At 36.1% G+C, this 22,233-nt stretch overlaps 3 protein-coding genes across 5 annotated transcripts; all 3 read right to left on the reverse strand.

Annotated features, from left to right (window-relative positions):
• Window positions 1-4,892: 4,892 nt before the first annotated feature.
• Window positions 4,893-8,970, reverse strand: LOC126600183 (kinase-interacting family protein-like). Of its 3 annotated transcripts, none has more exons than XM_050266748.1 (3): window positions 8,801-8,970; window positions 7,196-7,369; window positions 4,893-6,095 (listed from the first exon to the last, which is right to left on the reverse strand). In XM_050266748.1, exons 2-3 carry the CDS (start codon window positions 7,233-7,235, stop codon window positions 5,086-5,088), a joined length of 1,050 nt encoding a protein of 349 aa, XP_050122705.1. In that variant the 5' UTR covers window positions 7,236-7,369; window positions 8,801-8,970; the 3' UTR covers window positions 4,893-5,085. The 3 variants fall into 3 exon arrangements, with proteins under 3 accessions (XP_050122705.1, XP_050122704.1, XP_050122706.1); XM_050266747.1 differs by having other exon boundaries at window positions 8,501-8,970; XM_050266749.1 differs by lacking the exons at window positions 7,196-7,369; window positions 8,801-8,970 and adding an exon at window positions 6,316-6,471.
• Window positions 8,971-9,264: 294 nt separating this feature from the next.
• LOC126600182 (dehydrogenase/reductase SDR family member FEY-like) lies at window positions 9,265-13,025 on the reverse strand. Its single transcript, XM_050266745.1, has 8 exons — window positions 12,626-13,025; window positions 12,278-12,398; window positions 12,070-12,187; window positions 11,835-11,971; window positions 11,537-11,638; window positions 11,008-11,100; window positions 10,732-10,804; window positions 9,265-9,972 (listed from the first exon to the last, which is right to left on the reverse strand). Exons 1-8 carry the CDS (start codon window positions 12,856-12,858, stop codon window positions 9,710-9,712), a joined length of 1,140 nt encoding a protein of 379 aa, XP_050122702.1. The 5' UTR covers window positions 12,859-13,025; the 3' UTR covers window positions 9,265-9,709.
• A 2,019-nt stretch (window positions 13,026-15,044) lies between these two features.
• Window positions 15,045-16,178, reverse strand: LOC126599201 (uncharacterized). Its single transcript, XM_050265527.1, has one exon. It carries the CDS (start codon window positions 16,176-16,178, stop codon window positions 15,045-15,047), a length of 1,134 nt encoding a protein of 377 aa, XP_050121484.1.
• Between the last annotated feature and the right edge of the window lie 6,055 nt (window positions 16,179-22,233).

Consider the following 22,233-nt stretch of genomic DNA (forward strand, 5'->3'; position numbering starts at 1 on the left):
TAAATTAGCAAAATCGATCTCAAATCGTGACTTATAGCTCACAAATTTTATGAAAAATTCAAATTTTGAACATTTGCAAATATTTTGGTTTATGCATTAAAGAAAGTTTATGAGCTCCTTAGAAGAAATTAGAATATTTATTAACACACCTAAGTAATTTTCACAAATTGTTTGTGTAAAATAGAAAAATAAATAGACATTGGCAGAGAGCGAAAGTGATATCCGAGTTTTGAATAGTCACTAAATGCCTACACAAATTTTTGCGAAGCTTATCGATAGATGAAAATGGCACGAAAGTAGGCTTAAGCTTGTTATTTAGAAATTAGCAAAATTGATACCAAATCGTGATTTATAGCCCACAATTTTTGTGAAAAATAAATTTTTTGCACATTTTCAAATTTTTTGGTTTCTACAATAAAGAAAGTTTTGTAAGTTCTATAGAAGCATTTAGACAATTTATTGGTATTTTTTATGTGTCGAATAAAATATAAATAAACATTAGCAGAGAGTAAAAATCATAGCCAAGTTTTAAAGATCACTAAATGCTCTTTACAAATTATTTAGAAGCTAAATGCCCTACACAAATTCTTGAGAAGCATATAGATAGACAAAAGTGGCATGAAAGGAGGCTTATGTTCATTACTTAGAAATTAGCAAAATCAATCCCAAATCGTGACTTATCACTCACACTTTTTGTGAAAAATACAAATTTTGAATTTTTGCAAATTTTTTGGTTTACGTATTAAATAAAGTTTTATAAGTTCTTTAGAAGTAGTTGGACAATTTATTGATACACACATGTATTCTTAATGGATTTTTTATGTGTCAAGTAAAAATATAAATAAACATTGTCGGATGGTGAGGGGATAGTCGAGTTTGAAAAATCACTAAAATCCCCACACAAATTATTGAGAAGCTTATCGATCGACGAAAATGACACAAAAGTAGGCTTAAGTTCGTTACTTAGAAATTAGCACAATCGATCTCAAATCGTGACTTATAGCTCACAGTTTTTTTGTGAAAAATTTAAATTTTGAACATTTGCAAATTTTTTGGTTTATGCATGAAAGAAAGTTTTGTAAGTTCTTTAGAAGTTGTTGGACAATTGTTGATACACATAAGTATTTTTTATGGGTGAAAAGAAACAAAAAAAAAATAGTGGTTGAGACTAAAAGTGATAGCCGAGTTTGAAAAATCACCAAAAGCCCTGCACAAATTATTGAGAAACTTATCGATCAAAGAATATGAGACGAAAGTAGGCTTAAGTTCATTACTTTAGAAATTAGCAAAATCAATCTTAAATCGTGATTTATAGCTCACAGTTTTTCTCAAAAATTCAAATTTTGAACATTTGTAAATTTTTTTGTTTATGCATTAAATAAAATTTTGTAAGTTCTTTAGAAGTAGTTGGACAAGTTATTGATACACATAAGTATTTTTCATGTGTCAAGTAGAAATATAAATAAACATTGGCGGTGAGTGAAAGTGATAGCCAAGTTTGAAACATCACTAAATACCACACACAATTATTGAGAAGCTTATCGATCGATGGAAATGACACAAAAATAGGCTTGAGTTTGTTACTTTAGAAATTTGCAAAATCGATCTCAAATCGTGACTTATAGCTCACGGTTTTTGTGAAAGTTACAAATTTTGAACATTTGCAAATTTTTTGGTTTGCGCAATAAAGAAAGTTTTGTAAGTTCTTTAGAAAGAGTTGGACAAATTATTATACACATAAGTATTTTTTATGTGTCAAGTAGAAATATAAATAAACATTGGCGGAGAGTGAAAATCATAGCCAAATTTTAAAGACCACTAAATGCTCTTCACAAATTATTGAGAAGCTTACGGTCAACGAATATGACATGAAACTAGGCTTAAGTTCGTTACTTTAGAAATTAGCAAAATCAATATCATATCTTAATTTGTAGCTCACAGTTTTTTGAAAAATGAAAATTTTTGGGTTTATGCATTAAAGAAAGTTTATGAGCTCTTTAGAAGCAATTAGAATATTTATTAACACACCTAAGTAATTTTCATGAATTTTTAATGTGTAAAATAGAAAAATAAATAGACATTGGCAGAGAGTGAAAGTGATATCCGACTATGAAAAGTCACTAAATGCCCTACACAAATTCTTGAGAACCTTATCGATCAAGGAAAATGGCACGAAAGAGGCTTAAGTTCGTTACTTTAGAAATTAGCAAAATCGATCTCAAATTGTAGCTCACAAAAAATACAAATTTTGAACATTTGCAAATTTTTTGGTTTGCGCAATAAAGAAAGTTGTGTATGTTTTTAAGAAGCAGTTGGACTATTTATTGATTCACATAAGTAAATTTTATGGATTTTTTATGTGTCAAATATAAATATAAATAAACATTGGCGGAGAGTGAAAGTGATAGCCGAGCTTTAAAAATCACTAAAAATCCTACACAAATGATTGAAAAGCTTATCAATCAACGAAAATGACACAAAAGTAGGCTTAAGTTCATTACTTTAGAAATTAGCAAAATCGATCTCAATCGTGACTTATAGCTCAAAGTTTTTGTGAATAATTTCAAATTTTGAACATCTGCAAATATTTTGGTTTACGAATAAAGAAAGTTTTGTAAGTTCTCTAGAAGCAATTGGATAATTTATTGATATACATAAGTATTTTTTATGTGTCAAATAGAAATATAAATAAACATTGGTGGAGAGTGAAAATGATAGCTGAGTTTGAAAAATCACTAAAAGCCCATGCATAAATTATTGAGAAGCTTATCAATTGACAAAAATGAGACGAAAATAGACTTAAGTTTGTCACTTTAGAAATTAGGAAAATCGTGGCTTATAGCTCACAGTTTTTGTGGATAATTCAAATTTTGAACATTTCCAAATTTTTTGGTTTACGCAATGAAAGTTTTATAAGTTCCTTAGAAGATTTGGACAAGTTATTGACGCACACAAGTATTATTTACAAATTTTTAATGTGTGAAATAGAAAAATAAATAAACTTTGACGGAGAGCAAAAGTTAAATCCGTGTTTTGAAAAATCATAAATTGCCCTGCATAAATGATTGAGAAGCTTATCAGTCGACGAAAATGGCACGAAATAAGGCTTAATTTCATTAATTTAGAAATTAGCAAAAGTGATCTTGAATCGTGACTTATAGCTCACAATTTTAGTGAAGAATGCAAATTTTGAACATTTGCAAATTTTTGGATTTCACATTAAAGAAACTTTTATAAGCTCTTTAGAAGCTGTTGGACAAGTTATTAATACACAAAAGTATTTTACGAATGTGTAACATATAAAAATAAATAAACATTGGGGTGAAAGTGATATCCGAGTTTAGAAAAATCATTAAATGCCCAATAGAAATTATTGAGAAGCTTATCAACGACGAAAATAACATGAAAGTAGGCTTAAGTTTGTTACTTCAAATTTTAGCAAAATCGATCTCAAATCGTGACTTATAGCTCACAATTTTTGTGAAAAAATGCCAATTTTGAACATTTGCAATTTTTTGGGTTTACGTAATAAAAAAAGTTTTATAAGCTCTTTAGAAGCATTTGAACAATTTATTAATATGTAGAAGTAAATTTTATGAATCTTTAATGTGTAAATTAAAAATAAAGAAACATTTGAGTGAAAATGATATCTGAGTTTAGAAAAATCACTAAATGCCCTACACAAATAAATGAGAATCTTATCAATCGAGAAAATGACACGAATGTAGGCTTATGTTTTTTACTTTAGAAATTTGCATAATCGATCTCAAATTATGGCTTATAGATCACAGCCTTTGTGGAAAATTCAAGTTTTGAAGCAATTGGACAATTTATTAGTACAAAGTGATCTTTTTGCGGATTTTTAATGTGCAAAATAGAAAAATAAATAAATATTGCAGAGAGAGAGTGATATCCGAGTTTTGAAAGCCAATAAATGTTTTTTTACAAATTATTGAGAAGTTTATCGATAAAAAAGGAAAATGACACAAATGTAGGCTTAAGTTGGATAAATTAATTCTAAATGAGCAATGTTAGGTAGGCAAAATTTGCAAACTATGTGATGTGTCATCAATAAGAAATAAGCACGTTAACCAACAATTAAGTAATAATTCAATTATCAATGATCACGTCATATAGTTTATAAAATTTGATTTAAATAGTTGATCTCTCAAGCATTACCCATTCAAAATTGACCATGGGCACATAAATGCAAACCACGCACCATTTATTATTTCTCACACATACCTTTCAATTTCTAATCGTTGGATCGAATAAATTAAAGAAAATCAAATGCTTAAGATTAATAAGAGTGTATAGAAGGTAAAAATAACTGTGTGAATAACACTATTTATTTTTTTTGTTAAAAAATCATCATTATCAATACCTCGAATGTTCCAATAAACGGATTTGGATCCTCTCCTGAGCAGGAGATCAGGATCCTCGGGATCAAACAACATGGACCGTTGGATTTTGATCTAACGGCTACAAACAGGAGATCCCTCTAAAAGTTAAAATAATTATAACCGTTGGATAAAATCCAACGGTCAATGTTGTTTGATCCCGAGGATCCTGATCTGGTCAGGAGAGGATCCAAATCCCCAATAAACAAGCTTCACTGTACTAGTACCCGTCGATCTGTCCTAGCTGCACCTTTTCTTTTGAGATCTTTTGAGAATTTGAAAGCACAGGAGAGAAATCTTCTTCGCCGATAGGCGAGTATACCCTATTTTCGGTTCGAGGACCAAAACCGGGCGGGCCATCCAGTTCATCCACATTTACATCGGGTGACCGATCAGATAAAAATTGCGCTGGTTGTGCAGAAAACGGGGGAAAATGTTTAGAAATCACCTTGTCAGCAGCCGCGACAAACGCAAATTTCGTGACACGCTTGATTTAATTAGTAGGTTTCAGCCAATTTGAGCCTCAAATTCTACTGGATCATGAAACTAATATAAGGCAGAATCACCATGGAGTCAGCAGGTTCATGACAGTGTTGATTCTACAGAACGATAAACGAAATATAAACAGACTGACCACCATTAACGTAAGTTTAGTTTGTAATCAAACAGACAGACACCATTGAGGTCAAGTAGAGCTTGAATTATGTCCGCATGGAAACAAGTCCATGTTCTTGACCTTTCCCCACCAACTCCAACCCTTCTTCCCACTCGCAGTGCCAAAATCCTTCACATTGCTATTACCTCTCTTCAGCCTCCGATTGATCTTCCCTATTTGGAAACAAACCTCCAAATTCACTTCATTCCCGTTATACTTGCTTTTGTTGTTTATGCTCCTACTCTCTTCTTGTACAAGTTGAGAGGACCATTGGTCTCTCTTCACAAGTTGCTCATAGTACTCCTTGTTCCTCTTCTCCAACCCATAGATCTGGCCCTGCAGGTCCTCGATTTTACGGCTAAGCATGCACACCCTCTGATCCTCCCTCACCTTCAGCAAACACCTAGCCAGCTCTCCAGCCTTCCTCCTAATGAACATGGACTCGGACGCGATGGCTTTGTTCTCTTCCACCAATGCACCCACTTTGTACCCCAACTTAGCATTCTCATTCAGTAGTATGAGCCTTTCGGACTCCAGCACCTCCAGCAAGCTCTTCTGCAACTTTATCTTCCTTGATGACTCATTGCATCGCCTCCCCATGGTGCTGGCCTCATCAAGTAAGATATCGCATTCCACATTCTTCATCACAACCTCCGCAACAATTGCATCCAAATCCAACACCATGTTATCATCCCGGGCAGCAGCAAGAGATAATTGTGGCTGATAGGAGAGGGAACTGCCCACGTCTGAATCCATCTGGCTTAATGTATCGCTATCGGCATCTTGTTGGTCATGACAGTCGTCGTAGCAGTCATTATTAATGATTGAGGTTTGGGAGGAGTGTCCACGGCGATGATTGGTTTTGGCAATTGTATGAATGTAACGGTCAGATAAAGTGACGTAGGCATTGTATAAGTCTTGAAGCAGAGAGAGCAGCTGAGGGCGTCGTTTGTAGTAAGCGTCGGCGCGTTCAGCGAAGGTGTCTCCAGTGTCTTGTTGAGCTGTGTGAGATGCCAGCATCTTCATCCTCTCTTCTATATCTGACATAATAACAACCAAGGCTTCGTTAATTTTATTTGAATTAGAATTAGAATGCAGCCTTCCCTTCCGCTCATATTTGTTCAACGTATATGAGATAGCTAGAGCCTAGGATGCATGGACAGCCAATTTCCAAGGCAAAAAATATTCACATTATATGCTGAACAAACAAATTAATCATGCAAATAAACAAATATAAAAGATGGAGACTGAGCAGAGCACCTAATTCGAAATGAGATTTTGAATTTCACAACAGCCAACGGGAGGTAAAGTAAAGACAGCAGCAGGACCACCAAATGACTAAAGGACCAATTTCCACCGGGGAGAACATATATGTCACTCTCCATCCATCAAGATATAAGATTCCCTCACTCATTATTTCAAGAGTAATTAAATGTTATATCTTGGGGGCTTTATAATTAAATTCAATATCGTATGAGCTTAAAATAAAATAAAATGTTAGCACCAATTCATGCAGAATTATTGTTAAAAAAGAAAGAAAAAGAAAACAAAGAATATTGAAACAAACAGACGGAAGGAGTTTCTCTCTTTTCTTGAATCCTATTTCTAATCCTAGCACGAGTTTGTATCATAGAGTATGAAAAATACGAAAGAAAAAGGGAAAAAGAAAGGTCACTGACTTCCTGCCTCGAGCAAGTATCAAACAAAATCAAATTATATACCGCTGCAAGCCAATGCCCTTTTAGCCTACTAGATTACTCACTACGACTCTATCAGATCGAGTTTTGAAATTCAAACACAAAGGAAGATGGATGGACAGATAGACAGCCAAAGATGGTAAACTCAGGCTACGTACGTTACCTAGTCACATCACATCACATCATCACATGTGCACTTGCACGAAAAACCTCCTAAGATGGATGGACAGATAGATGGCCAAAGATTTATAGAAAATGACTGAAATAAATGAGTACGTAGGCGTTTCAATTCAATAATACAACACCATCATCTGAATATTTGTTCATGCGACATTGTATTATTGAACAGAAAGACCAAACGATTTTTGCATGCCAGTTGCCGGCCGGTCCACGAGTAAAAGTTGAATGGAGAAGCGAAATGATTCAAGTGAAAATATTCCTACCGTCGCGGACGGATAAGAGGCATGTGGGTTTCCGATTCATGGTGGACTTGTTGCTGCTGATAAAACTACTTGGACTTGGAGGAGCCGACGACACAACTGAAGAAGAAGGAAGATTTGACGAAGCTGCTGATGTTGTTGTTTGTTTCTACACCGCTGTCGATCCCATCGATATATCTTTATAAAATTAAAAGTGAATAAATTATATAAAATTAATAAAAGAAAAGCAAAACATAAACATAGCTTAGCTATTCATGAACAGTAAAAACATGTGGAAACAGAAAGAGCAGGAGTAGGGTTTCGTCTCTGAAACGCATTTAAGACGGAGACAGTACGTACACTTGTAAGTTGTATCTAATCCCTCTGACTCATGTTTCTGAGAGAAGAGAGCAGAAGCAGCAGCACCACACAAACTTAATTCTTTGCCTTGTAGTACAAGACATTACAGCGCAGATCTCGAGGAGGAGGAGGACGAGCAATGAATTCGAAAGACGAGTATCAAAACTGTTCATTTCGCATATGTATGTATGGTCATTGTTCACAATAACTCACAAGTATATCTGAAATTCTAGACATGGCGCGTGGTTTTGGAACAGTGATCATGACTCAATTTCCCGTGCACAATTTTCATGGAGAAAAGTAATATTTATTTATATAACTACTTTTAGGAGAGTCGTCCTAATTTCTATTCTTTCGTTCTTTCTCACACACACTCAAAAACAGACAGAATAACAACTAATAAATGGAAAATTAATTAATTAAACAAATGATGTTGTTTCATTGTTTGTTTGTTTGTTGGAATCTCAATCACAGTTCCCTTCCAAATTCTAAATGTTTGTCTCATCTGCCCACAAATCAAAATACATACACACAAAAAATAAATTAAAATGGTGATATTCGTAATACATTTTTATCTTTTACACATTTTTTTATTTCGACTGTCAAATTTATGAATTAAGAGAATTAAAGATAAAAATTAACATAAAATTTATAAAAAATAAAAAGAAGTGGAGCACCATCCTAAATTAATTGTTAAGAAGTTAAAAGTCAAACCTTAATCAAAGACTCTTGAGATATTAAACTATGGAGACTCGGACTGTGTATGGCATTCAAAATTTCAAATCATGATGGCTTCCATACTATGCACTGGTGCATTCATAAATAAATTAAACACACACATGGACAGAAAGAAGCCCAAGATTAAAAGAAAACAATGAACTGATATGCGTCGTGTATGTATACCAACAGGATCATGGTGTAAGAATGGGAAGTTGCAAGAAGAAAAGAAACCATGAGAGAGAGAGTTACCTGCAGGCAGAGGCAGAGGCAAAGGCAAAGGCAGAGGCAGAGGCAGATGCAGAGGCAAAGGCAGAGGCAGATGCAGAGGCAAAGGCAAAGGCAGCGGCAGAGGCAGATGCAGAGGCAAAGGCAGAGTCAGATGCAGAGGCAAAGATGCAGAGGCAAAGATGCAGAGGCAGAGGCAGATGCAGGCCCAAAGAGAGAAGAGTAACGTATGTGAGAATATGGTGAGTGACTCTCAGTCTGAGTTGTTGACAAGCAAAGCAAAGCCAAGCCTAAGCAAAGCTCCTAATAATATTTATTACTTACCCTTCATTCTTGATTAATATCATAATATGGATGGAGACCAGAGAGAATTCAAAGAGAGTCGGCGCGCTTGAGTGTATATATGCAACAAAGATTTCTCCCCCAAAAATTCGCAACTACTCTCTCTTTTTGTCTTTCTTTAGCTTCACTTAGACCACTCCCATTCCGACACATGTACTCTCCCATGTACTTGCTCTCCTTTCAAATTTGTATTTTCAAATCCTCTTTTCCTTGCTACTTACAAGTTTAAACTCTACGAAGAGAAAGAGACTTCCATGGACACCAGTCACTCCAGCGTTTTCAAACCACTAATATAAAGTTATTTATAACACTTTTCGCGTGGCCTTGCATCAATGGTTTAAAACATTTCGATGGCGGTTACCTTTTTTAACTCAAGTCTTTCTCCCAATGTAACACATGTTTTACTTTGATGGTGAAAAAAATCAGGCATACTATTGTATCTTGCATTGTTCCATAACATCCATCCCATCTCATTGAAATCTGAATTCGTGGGTGTGGGTAAGTCCACAATAAATCACAAATGCGTGTTGAAGAGCACCTCTATTCTTAAGTCACTACTCATCTTTAAGACTACAATTGTGTCTCTAAATAATTCTCTACACTGTCTACGAAATTGAAAACATTAGTTTACAGTAAGAAAACAATTAAACCAGTGGGAAGGGCGGGGGTGAACCAAATACCAACATCAGACCTTCCTAATCGTTCTGTCTCCGCACACGTCAATAGACTAAAACAAATCTAAACAATTAAAGTGGTGTACAACGCAGCACCATCTCTTCAGATTTCTTCCAGATGATTGTGGCGCTCCAGTCTTTCTTCTGTATTCTACCCTTCCGCACATTATCTAGGCTGAGCATTCGACACGCACTTCTAGCATATCATGCAACAAGGCTACTCCCCATGAGCCCCGTATCTGCTTGCAACTTCTTCCCCTTCTATAAGCCTGTCCACCGCATCAGAAGGAAGGCCAATCATCTCAAATGTCTTCTCCCACACCTCGTGAGAAGTTTCAACATTATGCGATTCTTCTGAAGGATTCGTTGGACGGCAATCTTGAGAAATAAAGGCACAAACAGGAAAATCATCCGTTTTCAACAATTCACAGTACTCGGGAACCTGGGGATCAGTGGCTGCAAACAGAGCACTCCTAGAACCTGCATACAATAAATCATTACAATATGATTTTCACATTCCCTCCCTTCCCCTCTTTTTGTTCAGTTTTCTAGAAGCATCAAACGCTTCATTTATTGCATAGCAGTAAAACTCGGATCTATTAAGTAGATCACCTAGGAGCAAGGTCAACAGTACCTGATAGGTTAAAAATTCGTAATGTAATAAGTGATCAAGAAATAATCTATCATAAAGACGAGGTTTCATCCAAACTTCACAAGTCTAGGATGATCCCAGGGCTACTCGGATTAATCTTTGTTTCATTTTTTTATATTTACATTTCAAATTTAGTAGGTAACATATATGCATCTTGCACATAAAAGAACAAGCCACATCTTCGTAGCACATATATGTGTTTCAGTTTCTTAGACATTCCTATCGACAAAGAGATTTTTTTAGCATTATTGCTGTTCTTTAGTTTAAAACTCGTAGGTGAGTTTAAGCGAGTTCTTAGGGTTTAACAAAGTGAATAGGAACAGGATCATGACAGGAAGATGATGAGAAGAACCGACCTTTCTATTCTGTTCTGTCTTATCTTTTATAAACTTTATTTGGCCAACTAACAAGATCATGTGACTTTAATTATGGCCCAACTCTAGCTTTACTAATTGCAGTAAAATACAAAATGATATTAACTACTCATCAAAGATTATATTTACAAACCTTTCTTCTGGGGTGTCTTCAGTATCTTATAAGTAAGAAGGTAAAATGGAAAATGAAATGTAATAGCAAGAATGACACACCTTCTTGAGCACTAAACATAAAATAAGGTACTAGATGATAAGCAGCCTGAACAATCTTGGGTAGATCCCTTGCCTGCAATTAATTGAAACCCAAAATGATACATAAAACTCAATATACTATATATGTAGAGAAGCTTTGAATATAAAATCTTCAAGGTACATAAAACCAATAACATGCAAGACTGTTAATTAAACTTTCATATAGAAACCTTGAAGGCATATCCTTCTTCGAGGTAACGAAGAAGGGAGGGGGAAGGAAAGCATCGAGATACTTACAACATTAGTCTGGACAATTCCAGGTGAAACGCATACTACACTAATGCCAGATTCAGCAGGCAGGCGCTTATGTAGGACACTACTAAACATAATCTGCAATCCAAATACAACTCGGTTAGAGTAGTCATGTTACAGCTCCGGAAATTATATACATACCACAGCAGTTAATTGACATTTCATTATGTGCAAGTGTCCAACCTTGGATAATAGATGACCGGCTTTTACAAACGATTAGAGACATCAAAGCAGATGTTGAAACCATAAAAGGAATGCCGAAAAAGACAAGCAGATGCTAAAGTTATAGCACCCAATTATCAAGCACTTGATCAATGTACAGGACCAAGTAACTAAAAAGATCTAAATAAAGACAGAGACACTTGTATTCCACATAGAGTAGCTAACAGTTTACGGATCAAAAGGACCTAATTCCTTTCCACAGACACAGATAGGGAGGAAAGCTTGTAGCTCTTACAAGCTTGTTCCAGCTAAAATATGCAAACCAACAAACAATAAAGACTTCTAAGAGCACCTGTGCCAGCTTGCTGCTTGTGTAACCCACTAAGCTTGTAAATTTTCTTTTCCCGGAAACAACGTTCATGTCTTCTGTGTCAACAAAGCCAACATAATGCATCTATATAAAGAAAGACAGCATTCTCAGATTTATGTTATATAACAGTAAAACAAGAATATCAAACTGTGAAATAAATTATAGCGCCAATATTCCATGTGTGTGTAAATAGGTGTGTGAAAGTTATATGTATCGTATATACCTAAAAAAGCATAAGCACAGGCGTGTAAATTTTACGCACGATGATCATAGAACTTACAACGGAATTCACGTTAACAATTCGACTCGGAGAGCCTCTAATGAGGGAAGGCAATAGCAAGACGGATAGCAGTGCTGGAGCCAGATGATTCACTTGCAAGTGTTCTTCGTAACCATCTTTTGAAAACTTTTGCGGCTCTGAACACACCATAGGCAGAGTATTCCAGTAAATGAAAAATAAGATTCTGAAGAGACGAAGCTTCGAAATATGTAAAAATGTCAGTAAAAGGATCAACCTCCAATTGAAAATATCCCAGCATTGTTGATAAGAACATGAAGAGGGCCTAAACGTGCATTCCATGCTTCGGCAAATCTCACGACAGAATCCAATGAAAGCAGATCAAGTTCCATTACCTATAAAGATTATACAAAATTATATATTTGCATACAATTAATGAAATCAAAGGTAGATTGGCGGTGGCCCTTGGGATGTTCATAAGATACCTCAATATTCAGAGGAAGTCCCATTCCAGACCATTCATTCTGCCACTTCTGGATCAGCTCATTAGCCGCTTTCGTATTCCTCACCGCCATTATAACATGCGCCCCTGATTCCGCTAGCTGCCTGTTCAGTTTTCATGTTCAAGCAAATATAATTCGAACTTGAGAAATGAAATTGAGCAATGGGCACCAGGGTATCAAAAGTTCTCAGTAACCAAACAGAGGGGCGGAGCCCCGAATCCTAATACAATCTTGCAAATCGAGTTGATTTATTTATACTAAAATAAACAAGCTAACAAGAAACTGAATTCGTGAATGTTTGGAGATTTGAAGGAAGGAGAAGTAGGAGACCTGGCGATTTCGCGGCCGATGCCGCTGGTGGATCCAGTGACAATGCAAGTGAGATCGTTGACGGGAGGCAAAGGCATGGGGTTTTGCAAGTGGCTGGCGGTGATTCTCTGGAACAGCATCTCGTAGACCACATACAACCACCCCCTCATCCACTCTATCCACCCCAATCCCTCCTTCTTATTCTTCGTCTTCACTTCCTCTTTCGGATTTGACGACGCCACCGCAGCCGCCATCTCAGCCTCCTCTCTCTCTCTCTTTCTCTCCTGTGACGAAAGACAAAACAGTAGCTGGAGCCTCCGTAGCTATACAGCATATAGTGGCAATGGCAGACTGGTAGTGGCTGTTGCGACTTGCGAGTGTGTGATTCTGGGAAATATTTTATTTTATCTTTTTCCCCTAATTTGTGGCGACTTTTAAGGATGCATTTGTTTGGATACTGGATTGGACTGAACTACTTATTAGAAATGTACTATCCACGCATATTTTTTTACTTTTCATACATTTCTTGTTGATTTCTGTCCTTAATCTTTTTCAGTTTATCTAATTAGACTGTCGAAAATTAAAAAGATATATGAGAAATAAAAATAGATATGTGAATATCACACATCTACTTATTAATATAGTTCCATTTTTGATAGGTGCTAGGATTAAGTTAAAAGGGAGTGAAGAGGACTCGAGGCGCTGGGCCTGCCGTGTGAAATGGTAGAGGCCTTACTGTTGTGGATGAGCTAGCTAGAATCTCTCCTCCCCTGGATGGCTTTGCTTTAGTGTAGAGGCTCTAGAGAGACCTGTAGCCCAAGGTTTTGGGTTAAAAGGGTTCATTTCTCATGCTATGCCAAATTCTGAAAAGTTGTTTTGTTGGGTTACAGCTTACAGGGCATCATCATTCATCTATACCCTATAGAGAATAGACCACAAGTCTACTTGTGCCTGTTGGGACTTGGGAGGGAGGCGCTTTCGACCAGCTCATTAGTCATTACACAAGGTCGCTCAACTTGAATGAAATCCAAGAGACCCTCAACTTTTGTATTTTGTCTTTGGTGGCAGGTCTCGCAGGCAGGGGCCCTTTTTTGATACTTGGAGATTCTTTATTCCTCCCTTGGCCCAAAAACTCTTATTAGCCTGCCTCTTAATCTTAAATCCACACAAATTCCACATTACTAATCAAAAATGGATTATTGATATTCTACACCACATTGCTAATCAAATACGAATTCTATTTCAGTACAGCCTTTTCTTTCTTTAAATCTAAAATAATATATTCTACTCGTTTCAAAATATAAATAGAGCTCATTTGGATGTGCTTTTAAAATAACTAAAAGCGTTTTTGGTGAAAATGTTTTTAAAACTTATTCTTGAAAAGCACTTTACGTGCTTCCTGGAAGAAGCACATATTTGGTGCTTCTTCCAAAAAGCTCTTAAATGCTTTTGGAACCCAAAATCAATTTCACCAAAAGCACTTCTAGTCATTTTAAAATCATTTTTAAACGAACCCATAGTCTCCGCAAGTTTAGAAAGCAAAGACTTTTTCCTTATGTGGTAGAGAGGAGAGTCTCTACGTACAGTATGGGAGGTGAGACAATGTCCTCAATTCTTTACAGATTTGAGCATACACTAGTTTGTTTTCAAAATTCGGCTTAATCTTGAATTAGTGCTGAGAAACCATTGGTTGTAAATTCTAAATTGGATGGATGCTGTCCTCACTCCTAAGTGCCTACTAAAACCTGCCTAACCTATACATATTCCTATCCTTGCTTGATACTTACACTAACCAATTACATGCCTACAGGCTACATATAATCATATATCATCTATATGGTGGAGTGGATTCTGGATAGTCATACAATCAATTAAACAAAATTGTAAACAAGGAGTTGAAGGATCGTTCTCTAATTAATACATAAAGGAAATATTTATATTTTTTTATCATCCAATTAATTAAATTAAACAGAATCAACACACAAAACTAAACATGAATGAGTGAGAGAATAATTAAAGATGCGCATGTTTATTATTTTTTAAAATATAATCCTCCAGAAAACACAAGTCTACCTGAAAAGATTCGACAGCATATATAGATGATTAGTGTTTAAGCCAAAGGCCAAAAAGGTATTTCTCAGCTGAGTCTTCTCCCACAAAACTCTAATATAATAGCAATAGTAGTACTAATTAAAACAAAGTTTATGAATCAACATATATAATAACCATACATATAAAACTAATGGTTTGGTACTCGATGAGCTTCTGCCAGCTGATAACTAATTAACAAATACATAAGAGATAAACAAGCTTAATGAACAGCAAGAGAATCTCTCGGGGTATTCCTTGTGCATATAAAAGTAAATGAACAAAAACGAAGATAATTAAATACACACCAAGAAGAAAGGAAAAAGGTTTATGATAATAGTACGAGTAGAAGCTAAATGGCAGTGCTAGCAATCTCCCTGAAACGGCGTTGATCAGATTCTAGCCTCTCAAGTCTGATGTCATTGTTGATCTTCTTGATGAAGGCCTCTGCTCGCTGGTTCAACTCTTCCTGACTCATCGACTTTTGCCTTCTCAAAGACACTCTGTCGCTAAACGTGTCCGATTTCTTGAGCTCCCGTCGAGCCCATGTCACTGCATCGTCCTCGTCATCGTGATCATCATCCAAGTTACATTGATTCAATTGACGTTGTGGGTCTTTGAATTTGGTATTTGTGATGGCCAATTGCCGGCCGGTTAGGCGAGGAGGCGTGTCCCAAGTGTCACTCTTTTTGAGGTGCTTACCGCTTGCCTTGCCTTGCCCATCCATGATGGCCTTCCATGTCGTGTCCAATGTCTTGGTGTCATCATCCGCCTCCACCTCCTCCTCCTCCTCCTCCGTTGGCATTGAGTCACCGCAGCACTTTTCCGGTGAAGGCCCAGATCGCTGATGATCATCATACTCAAAGGCAGTAGTACTAGTACGCAGAATAGTATTTGGAATTACACCTTCTTGTACTGTGTGAATGTCATGCCAACTGATCATCTCATTATTCAATGTGTACGGATGGTTGTCTAGAGATGATGAAGAGAATAGAAAAGTTGCATCATCTTCCGGATGACTTTGGAATAATCTGTCTTGCTGCTGCGGCGGCTGGGCGGACAGCATCTGGGATTGGCTGCTGTTGTACTTGTTGTCGGTGTTGTTGTCTGGACTGTAAATAAAATCGTGAGAGGGGTCAATGTTGTCAGTGGTCTTGGCATTGTTTTTAGTAGTGTCGCCGGAGGCAACGGAAGAAGAGGAAAGGTGGTGCTTGTGGTTGTGGTTTTGGCGTTGGAAAGCGGAGGAGGCAGCGATGGTGAGGATGATAAAGTTGAGGATGATGTAGATGTAAAGAGGAGATAAGGAGCAGCAGTTTTTGAAAGAAGTCCGGATGTGAGGGACGATGGAAAGACAGAGGTTGAGCAAGTAAGGAATGATTGCTGCTTTGAAGAATACCACTGTCGACACTGTCCCTACACAAAGCAGCAACACCTTTGCTGCCCAGATTGCCGTTTCCAGTCTTCCTCTTTTGAACGCATCCGCCATCATCTTAATTTGTATCCTAATTATAATTAATTCCTAATCCAAAGAAGGATAAGTTCTGAGAGAAATTCAAATTCAAAATAAGAAGAAAGAAAGAAGCAGAGAATGTGTCAAAAACCACACGCTGTGCCTCTGCTTGACAAAATGAGACCCAAAATAGCATATAAAACCGCCATTTTCGAAACAGTAGGGACTTGGGAAATTGAAGACTACTTTACTTAGGCTAGACACGGAGACTAGGAACTCTGAGAGAGAGAGAGAGAGAGAGAGACGAAAGGGTTCCTTAAAACAGCATAAAAATTTGCTGGAATAAATTTATACCTTAAGGCTCAAGACAAGAAGATGATTAAGTTGCGTGGCACTTGATGAAAATATGTATATGAGCAGCCTTTATAGCCTAGCTAGGATGGGATCACATGAAAAAATTGGATCACTCCCATATCATATATATAAACAAAGAAACTAAGAAAAAGAGAAATTAACAAGAAGAAAATGAAGAGGGAATGAAGGTGGGCTAATGGACTAGGATTAATTCATTCATATAGAGCTACGAAGAATGGACAGAAAGTAAAGCAGAGAACGGATGCAGTTTGCATTTGCAGTTGCAGACGGATTTTGCATCTCTTCGACTTCAATGGTGATGCAGAGATTAATGGGCTTTTTGTTTAGAGAGAAAGAAAGAAAGATAGATAGATAGATAGACAGAAATTAAGATGAGCAAGGACAAGGACCAAGAGGCAGGGACAGGGAGGGAGGGCTTAAAAACTCGAAAGGGAAGGGCCCTTTGTGCTTGTGAGAGGCGCTTAAACTTAAATTCCCCACAACTACTCCTAATTGATCAAATCTCTGCCGTCCAATCTTCACGTCCTCTCCCAAACTGTTCGACGTTTGCCACATTATTCTTTCTATTATTAAAGTACCCTTTCTTTTCTTATTATGGTCATATATGGGCCAGCATCAGCACCAGCACCAGCACCAAATTAGAAAATTAGTTGATGTTACAAGTTCGAGCAAAGTTTTGGATTAATTAACTAAAATCTAATCTCCATTAGATCTCGGACCATGCCGCTTTATTTTCATCCACGGCTCAGTCCTACTTCTAAATATAATTCATAATAAGTGCATGCTCAACTCATTATACAACACAGTTAATTATCACTATCAAGTACTAAATTTTAATGTGACGTGTTATTGATTTAACACACTGATATTATCTCACAACTTATCCACCTGCTAGCTCAACATGAGTTTGATGTCATCCTAAAAAGCCTTAATGGAATTAGGAATGGAACCTTCTAATAGACATATATATATATATATATATATATTGCAATTTAATTTGTGAATTTTTCAGTCCGGAATTTTCTAACACTAAGAACTAACCCTGCAGCAAAAAGATCCCATATTTCCACATGCTATGCTAAGCTTGAGTCATGACCATGCACTCTCTGTAACAACTTACACTGTAATTTTGTAAAGAACAGTTTATGTACAAACTGTAAACAAATTAACCAATTAAGGAAGTAAACTTGGCTCAACAAAAGATCCCTCCCTAGCTCCTTCTCTATTCCTTAAGCCAAAATGGAATGGAAGCTGTATATATATAGTTTTAAGTTGTTGTTTTTGGAGGGGTTGGTTGGAAATTGGTGGGTGGATATTGGATAATCAGCAGCTGTTCTCCATTCCTAAATTTCCTCCACTATTTTTCAAACAAACAAATATTAACCAGCTTCTGTCTTTATATGTATATACAACTATAGCCTATAGGAGTAGATGATGATATTGATCATCGTGTTTCTGTTAACCCCACTCAACTAATCAAAGTTTGTAATTTCTTCTTGGATACCAAGCTAACTATTAGCTTAATTACCCTGGATAATTATTTAGATCTAGTAGAAGCTAGCTAGCTAGGTGCTCATCATCATTTTAGTTACAAATTATTAAGGAAGGAAATATATATTACAAATATATCTCAAATCTTAATTTGTACAATTTAGGAGGATGCATTGCATTTGCATGCGATGAAAGTGGCATAAGTTAACCAGGCTGATGATAAGCAGAAATGGACCCTCCCTTTCATTGGGGGCCATTGGGGGTCTCCTTCTGTCTGACCCCAGGGAACACCCACAGCCATGCACTAGCCACCACCCCCACGGAAAGGGATTATTTCCGGATTATTTTCACCAAATTCATCAAATTAAAGGATTCGGAGCCTTAAAATTTGATCTAACCGCTAAAATTATTATACTTTTTAAAGGGACTCCTTATTTGTAGCCGTTAGATCAAATTTCAAGGGTCTGGATCCTTTGATTTGGTTGAAGGGATCTAGAGAGGATTTCTTTACCCCTACGAGAAATTTTTCGTTGTGACGGGGAATATAGATAGTACACCACGTGTTTTTATATAAGTGGTGGGAAATTTTATTTTTTAAGTTATTAACTTTTTAACATACATATTTCACCATTTATATAATGACACATGATATATCACTATGTGTACTGATCACATTAAAAAATCTCTCCGACCCCACCCCACCCCCTGTGGTTGCCTGGTTCTGCTTTTCCACGATCGTTTTTTCATTATACTACTTTGTTTACGAAATCTATATTATGAATATTCTGCGTTGAAACTGATAGCTCACTAGTCACTCACTAAGTACCAAAAACACTCTGCCATGTCCCAACAAGTTCATTTGGAACCTACCTCTCTCCTCTAACCAACTGTAATTACAACTTTAACCCAAATGAACTTGTACCGTTGGTTTCGATTCGTCTTCAAATGTGTCGGAGTCGTTTGTCGTGATTATCAAAAGTTGCACAGGCACTGGCACGCTTCATGTCAGCCAATACATTGCAGCTAGCTACGAACATCATATCATTGCCAGTGCTGATTGCCTAATTGCCAAGAGGTAAGGGCTGAGGAGGAATGTTGAAGATAGCCAATGACTGATGAAGAACACAAGAATGTTGATTATGTTTGTGGTTTTATCGTAAGATAAGAATTATAGTTCCTTTTGTATTTTTATTAGGGATTAAGATTGCTTTATTATGTGTTTCATAATTAGGTCATTATAAGCACGCATTTTAATTGTAATTCTGTATGAATTAAGTATAACAAGAACGTAGCCGTTTGGTTGCATAGTCGTTTTGATACTTTGTTGTATTTTATTTATTTTAATTAATCGAATAAGAATACAAGTTTATAATGCGTTGGTTCTTCTTTTTTCGTTCTTTGATAGATATTAATTTTAACACAGTCATTAGATATATTATAGTAGCAAAGCAAGCAAATAAAAGTAAAATAACGTCACTTGGCATGAGCTACAGTGTACATATTAGACTACTAATACGTAATTCTACTAGTGATTGATGGCATTACATTTACAATAGAGAGAGAGAGAGAGAGAGAGAGAGAGAGAGAGAAATCTTTCTACAGTCACGATCACAAACAGTACAGTATTGGCTTTGGCTTTGATTTTGGTTAACACATACCCGTTGAGGGATCAACAACTGAAGGTTGAGTTGTCGTTAATAATTATGCATCACTATCCCTCTTTGGTCAAGCCCAACATTGTTAGGTAAACAGTAATCCCCTCTTGGTGTATTTTGCGATCGATACATCCAATTCTCCATCGTGGGTTTCCTTTTCATTTGACATACGTACCTAGTTGCTTTGATGAGTCGGTGACAAAGTTGAGCTCGATCGTTTTTTCTTGATGAAAAACCAGTTTATTAGCATACAAGAATAAAACTGTTTGTACATAGTACTAGCTAGCTACCAATCAGCACATGCTTAAGTAATTATAAGTCAACATGATTGGGATATCTTACCAATTATGAATATAACAAAATTAAAATTATAAGAATATTGCTCTCTTAGTTTGAAGGATCTTTCACTTAAGGACATGTAGTTTCAATTTTGGCAATTGAAGTCCTTCATGGATAATCCGTTATATCAACAAACAACAACAAAAGTTGATGTATTCCTTCAAGCAATGAACACATGGAAGGACATAATTGGCATGTTCGAGCGTGGTTAATACTCTCATTCCGCTATTAAAAACAAATTTTGAAGTTTTTTGAGCACTTTGTAGAGGATTTCATGGTAAAACGAGTGAGTTTTTAGTCCACTGTGATGATTAATTTGACGTATAAGGTGAAGGAAAGCTCTAAAAGGTCAACTTTAGATCGAGAGCACGAACACAGTATGTAAAATTTTAAAAATAAATGTTATTATGTTTAAAAAGAATGAATAGAGTATTGCCTATAAATATTTCAAATACATCCTTGATTTCTTGTTCCATACTATTATATGAGTAGAGGTGTAACAATGATATTATTTGCAGTAACATTCTAGATATATAGATATGTATATCGAGGTGAATTTTTTTCAAAGATTACTTTTGTTTATAAATTGGCTTCTTGGGTGACCAACTTAATTACCACTGACCCCCTATCATTATCCTCTACCAAATATATAATACACAATGTACTGCATGCATATGCTTTTTAAATTGCTACTGCAGTTTAATTTTCTTTCGATTGCATCGGCAGCAACGGCAAGATTAATTAATAAACAATTCTACTAGAATATAGTTCCATCTCCATGTGAGATATCGACGATCTATGAATTATGATACGTGTAGCTATATACGTATAAGAAACTAATGAATTGAAGAAAAGTTTTTGTGATTGATGTCCATGCCCTCGACCTAGCTATCAAGTCGATTCACACGTGTATATATATCATCTTCTAACTTCTAAGAATTGAAACCACAATCTGCTTTCCTTATTACTGATTAGGGATAAATGGAAGCTGCTTGTAATTAATTAAGATTAACAATTAAGCAAACAACGCAGTGAATATATAATGAATTGTATTGTTGGTTGTTTCAAGTAGCTACCGCTTGATTAATGTTTATATAAAGAGATGGAGACATATGTTGGAGTCACACACACTGCTGGTAGGGGCTTTACCCCTATATACAAATAGCCTATGTATATTCATCTCCCACTAGAAACCAAACCAGAGAGGCAGAAAGAGAGGAGAAGTTTGAAGATGGGCGTTGGAAACTTTGAAGCTCTGCCGCTAGTGGTGGGCGTCCACCAAGCGGCGCCCTATCCCTTTTGTTTTAACTTTTTCCCTCGCCCTAGCTAATTGCCAAGTGGCCACTGCACAATGGAATTAGGGTTTTTATATGATATGATGCATACAAGGAAATATATGATTTGGAAGGGCCCTACGCAGCGATATATATTAAGAATTTATATACCATTCAAGGAAAGAAGAATTGGAATTAGAATTGGAAGTGGAAGGATCTTTCACATCTAAATAATTTGAAATAGAAGGGAGATCAAAATTTTTTAAACTAAATTTGCAAACTAAATAATGTGGTTGTAGATGATTGGATTATTAATTAAGTGTTGATTAACATACTTGTTTCTTATGGGTGACACATCATTTAATTTGCAATTTGATTTAAAAATTTTGATCTCTCTAATATTACTTTTTGAAATAAAGGGTGAATTAGTGGTCCCTCTCTCCTCCTAAAGAGAGTCGGAGTGGAAATGGCACACATTGACTTATTGGGCTCAGCGTGCTTTATATACATGGTTGTATTGATGGTGAGTCTTTAATTACACGATATGATGGTTCGTTGCTTGGGGTGGAAGACTAAGGACGACCAAAGCCACCAATTCCAATTTGCTGGGGTGGCACCTGCTTTGCTCCCAAGCTAAGCACCAATAAGTCACGTACTAATTATAATTGCTTTTTGCATTTTGCAAATATATCAAATCAAATATTATATTGTATCTATGGCCATCATCTTTTCACGAATCATGATATCCTTTGCATGCTCCATACACATATTTATATACCATCACTTTTCACTTTCCTAGCTATAATATATATAAACACAAGCTCTCTCTCTCTCTTTCTCTCTTTCTCTCTTTCTCTCTATACTCTATATATATATATATATATATATAACACATATCTCTAACTAATTACAAAAAAAAAAACAAAATGGTTATTAGACATGTCTTAAGTGTCTTAG

Source organism: Malus sylvestris, chromosome 14 (assembly GCF_916048215.2).
Source record: "Malus sylvestris chromosome 14, drMalSylv7.2, whole genome shotgun sequence".
Classification (NCBI taxonomy): Eukaryota; Viridiplantae; Streptophyta; class Magnoliopsida; order Rosales; family Rosaceae; genus Malus; species Malus sylvestris.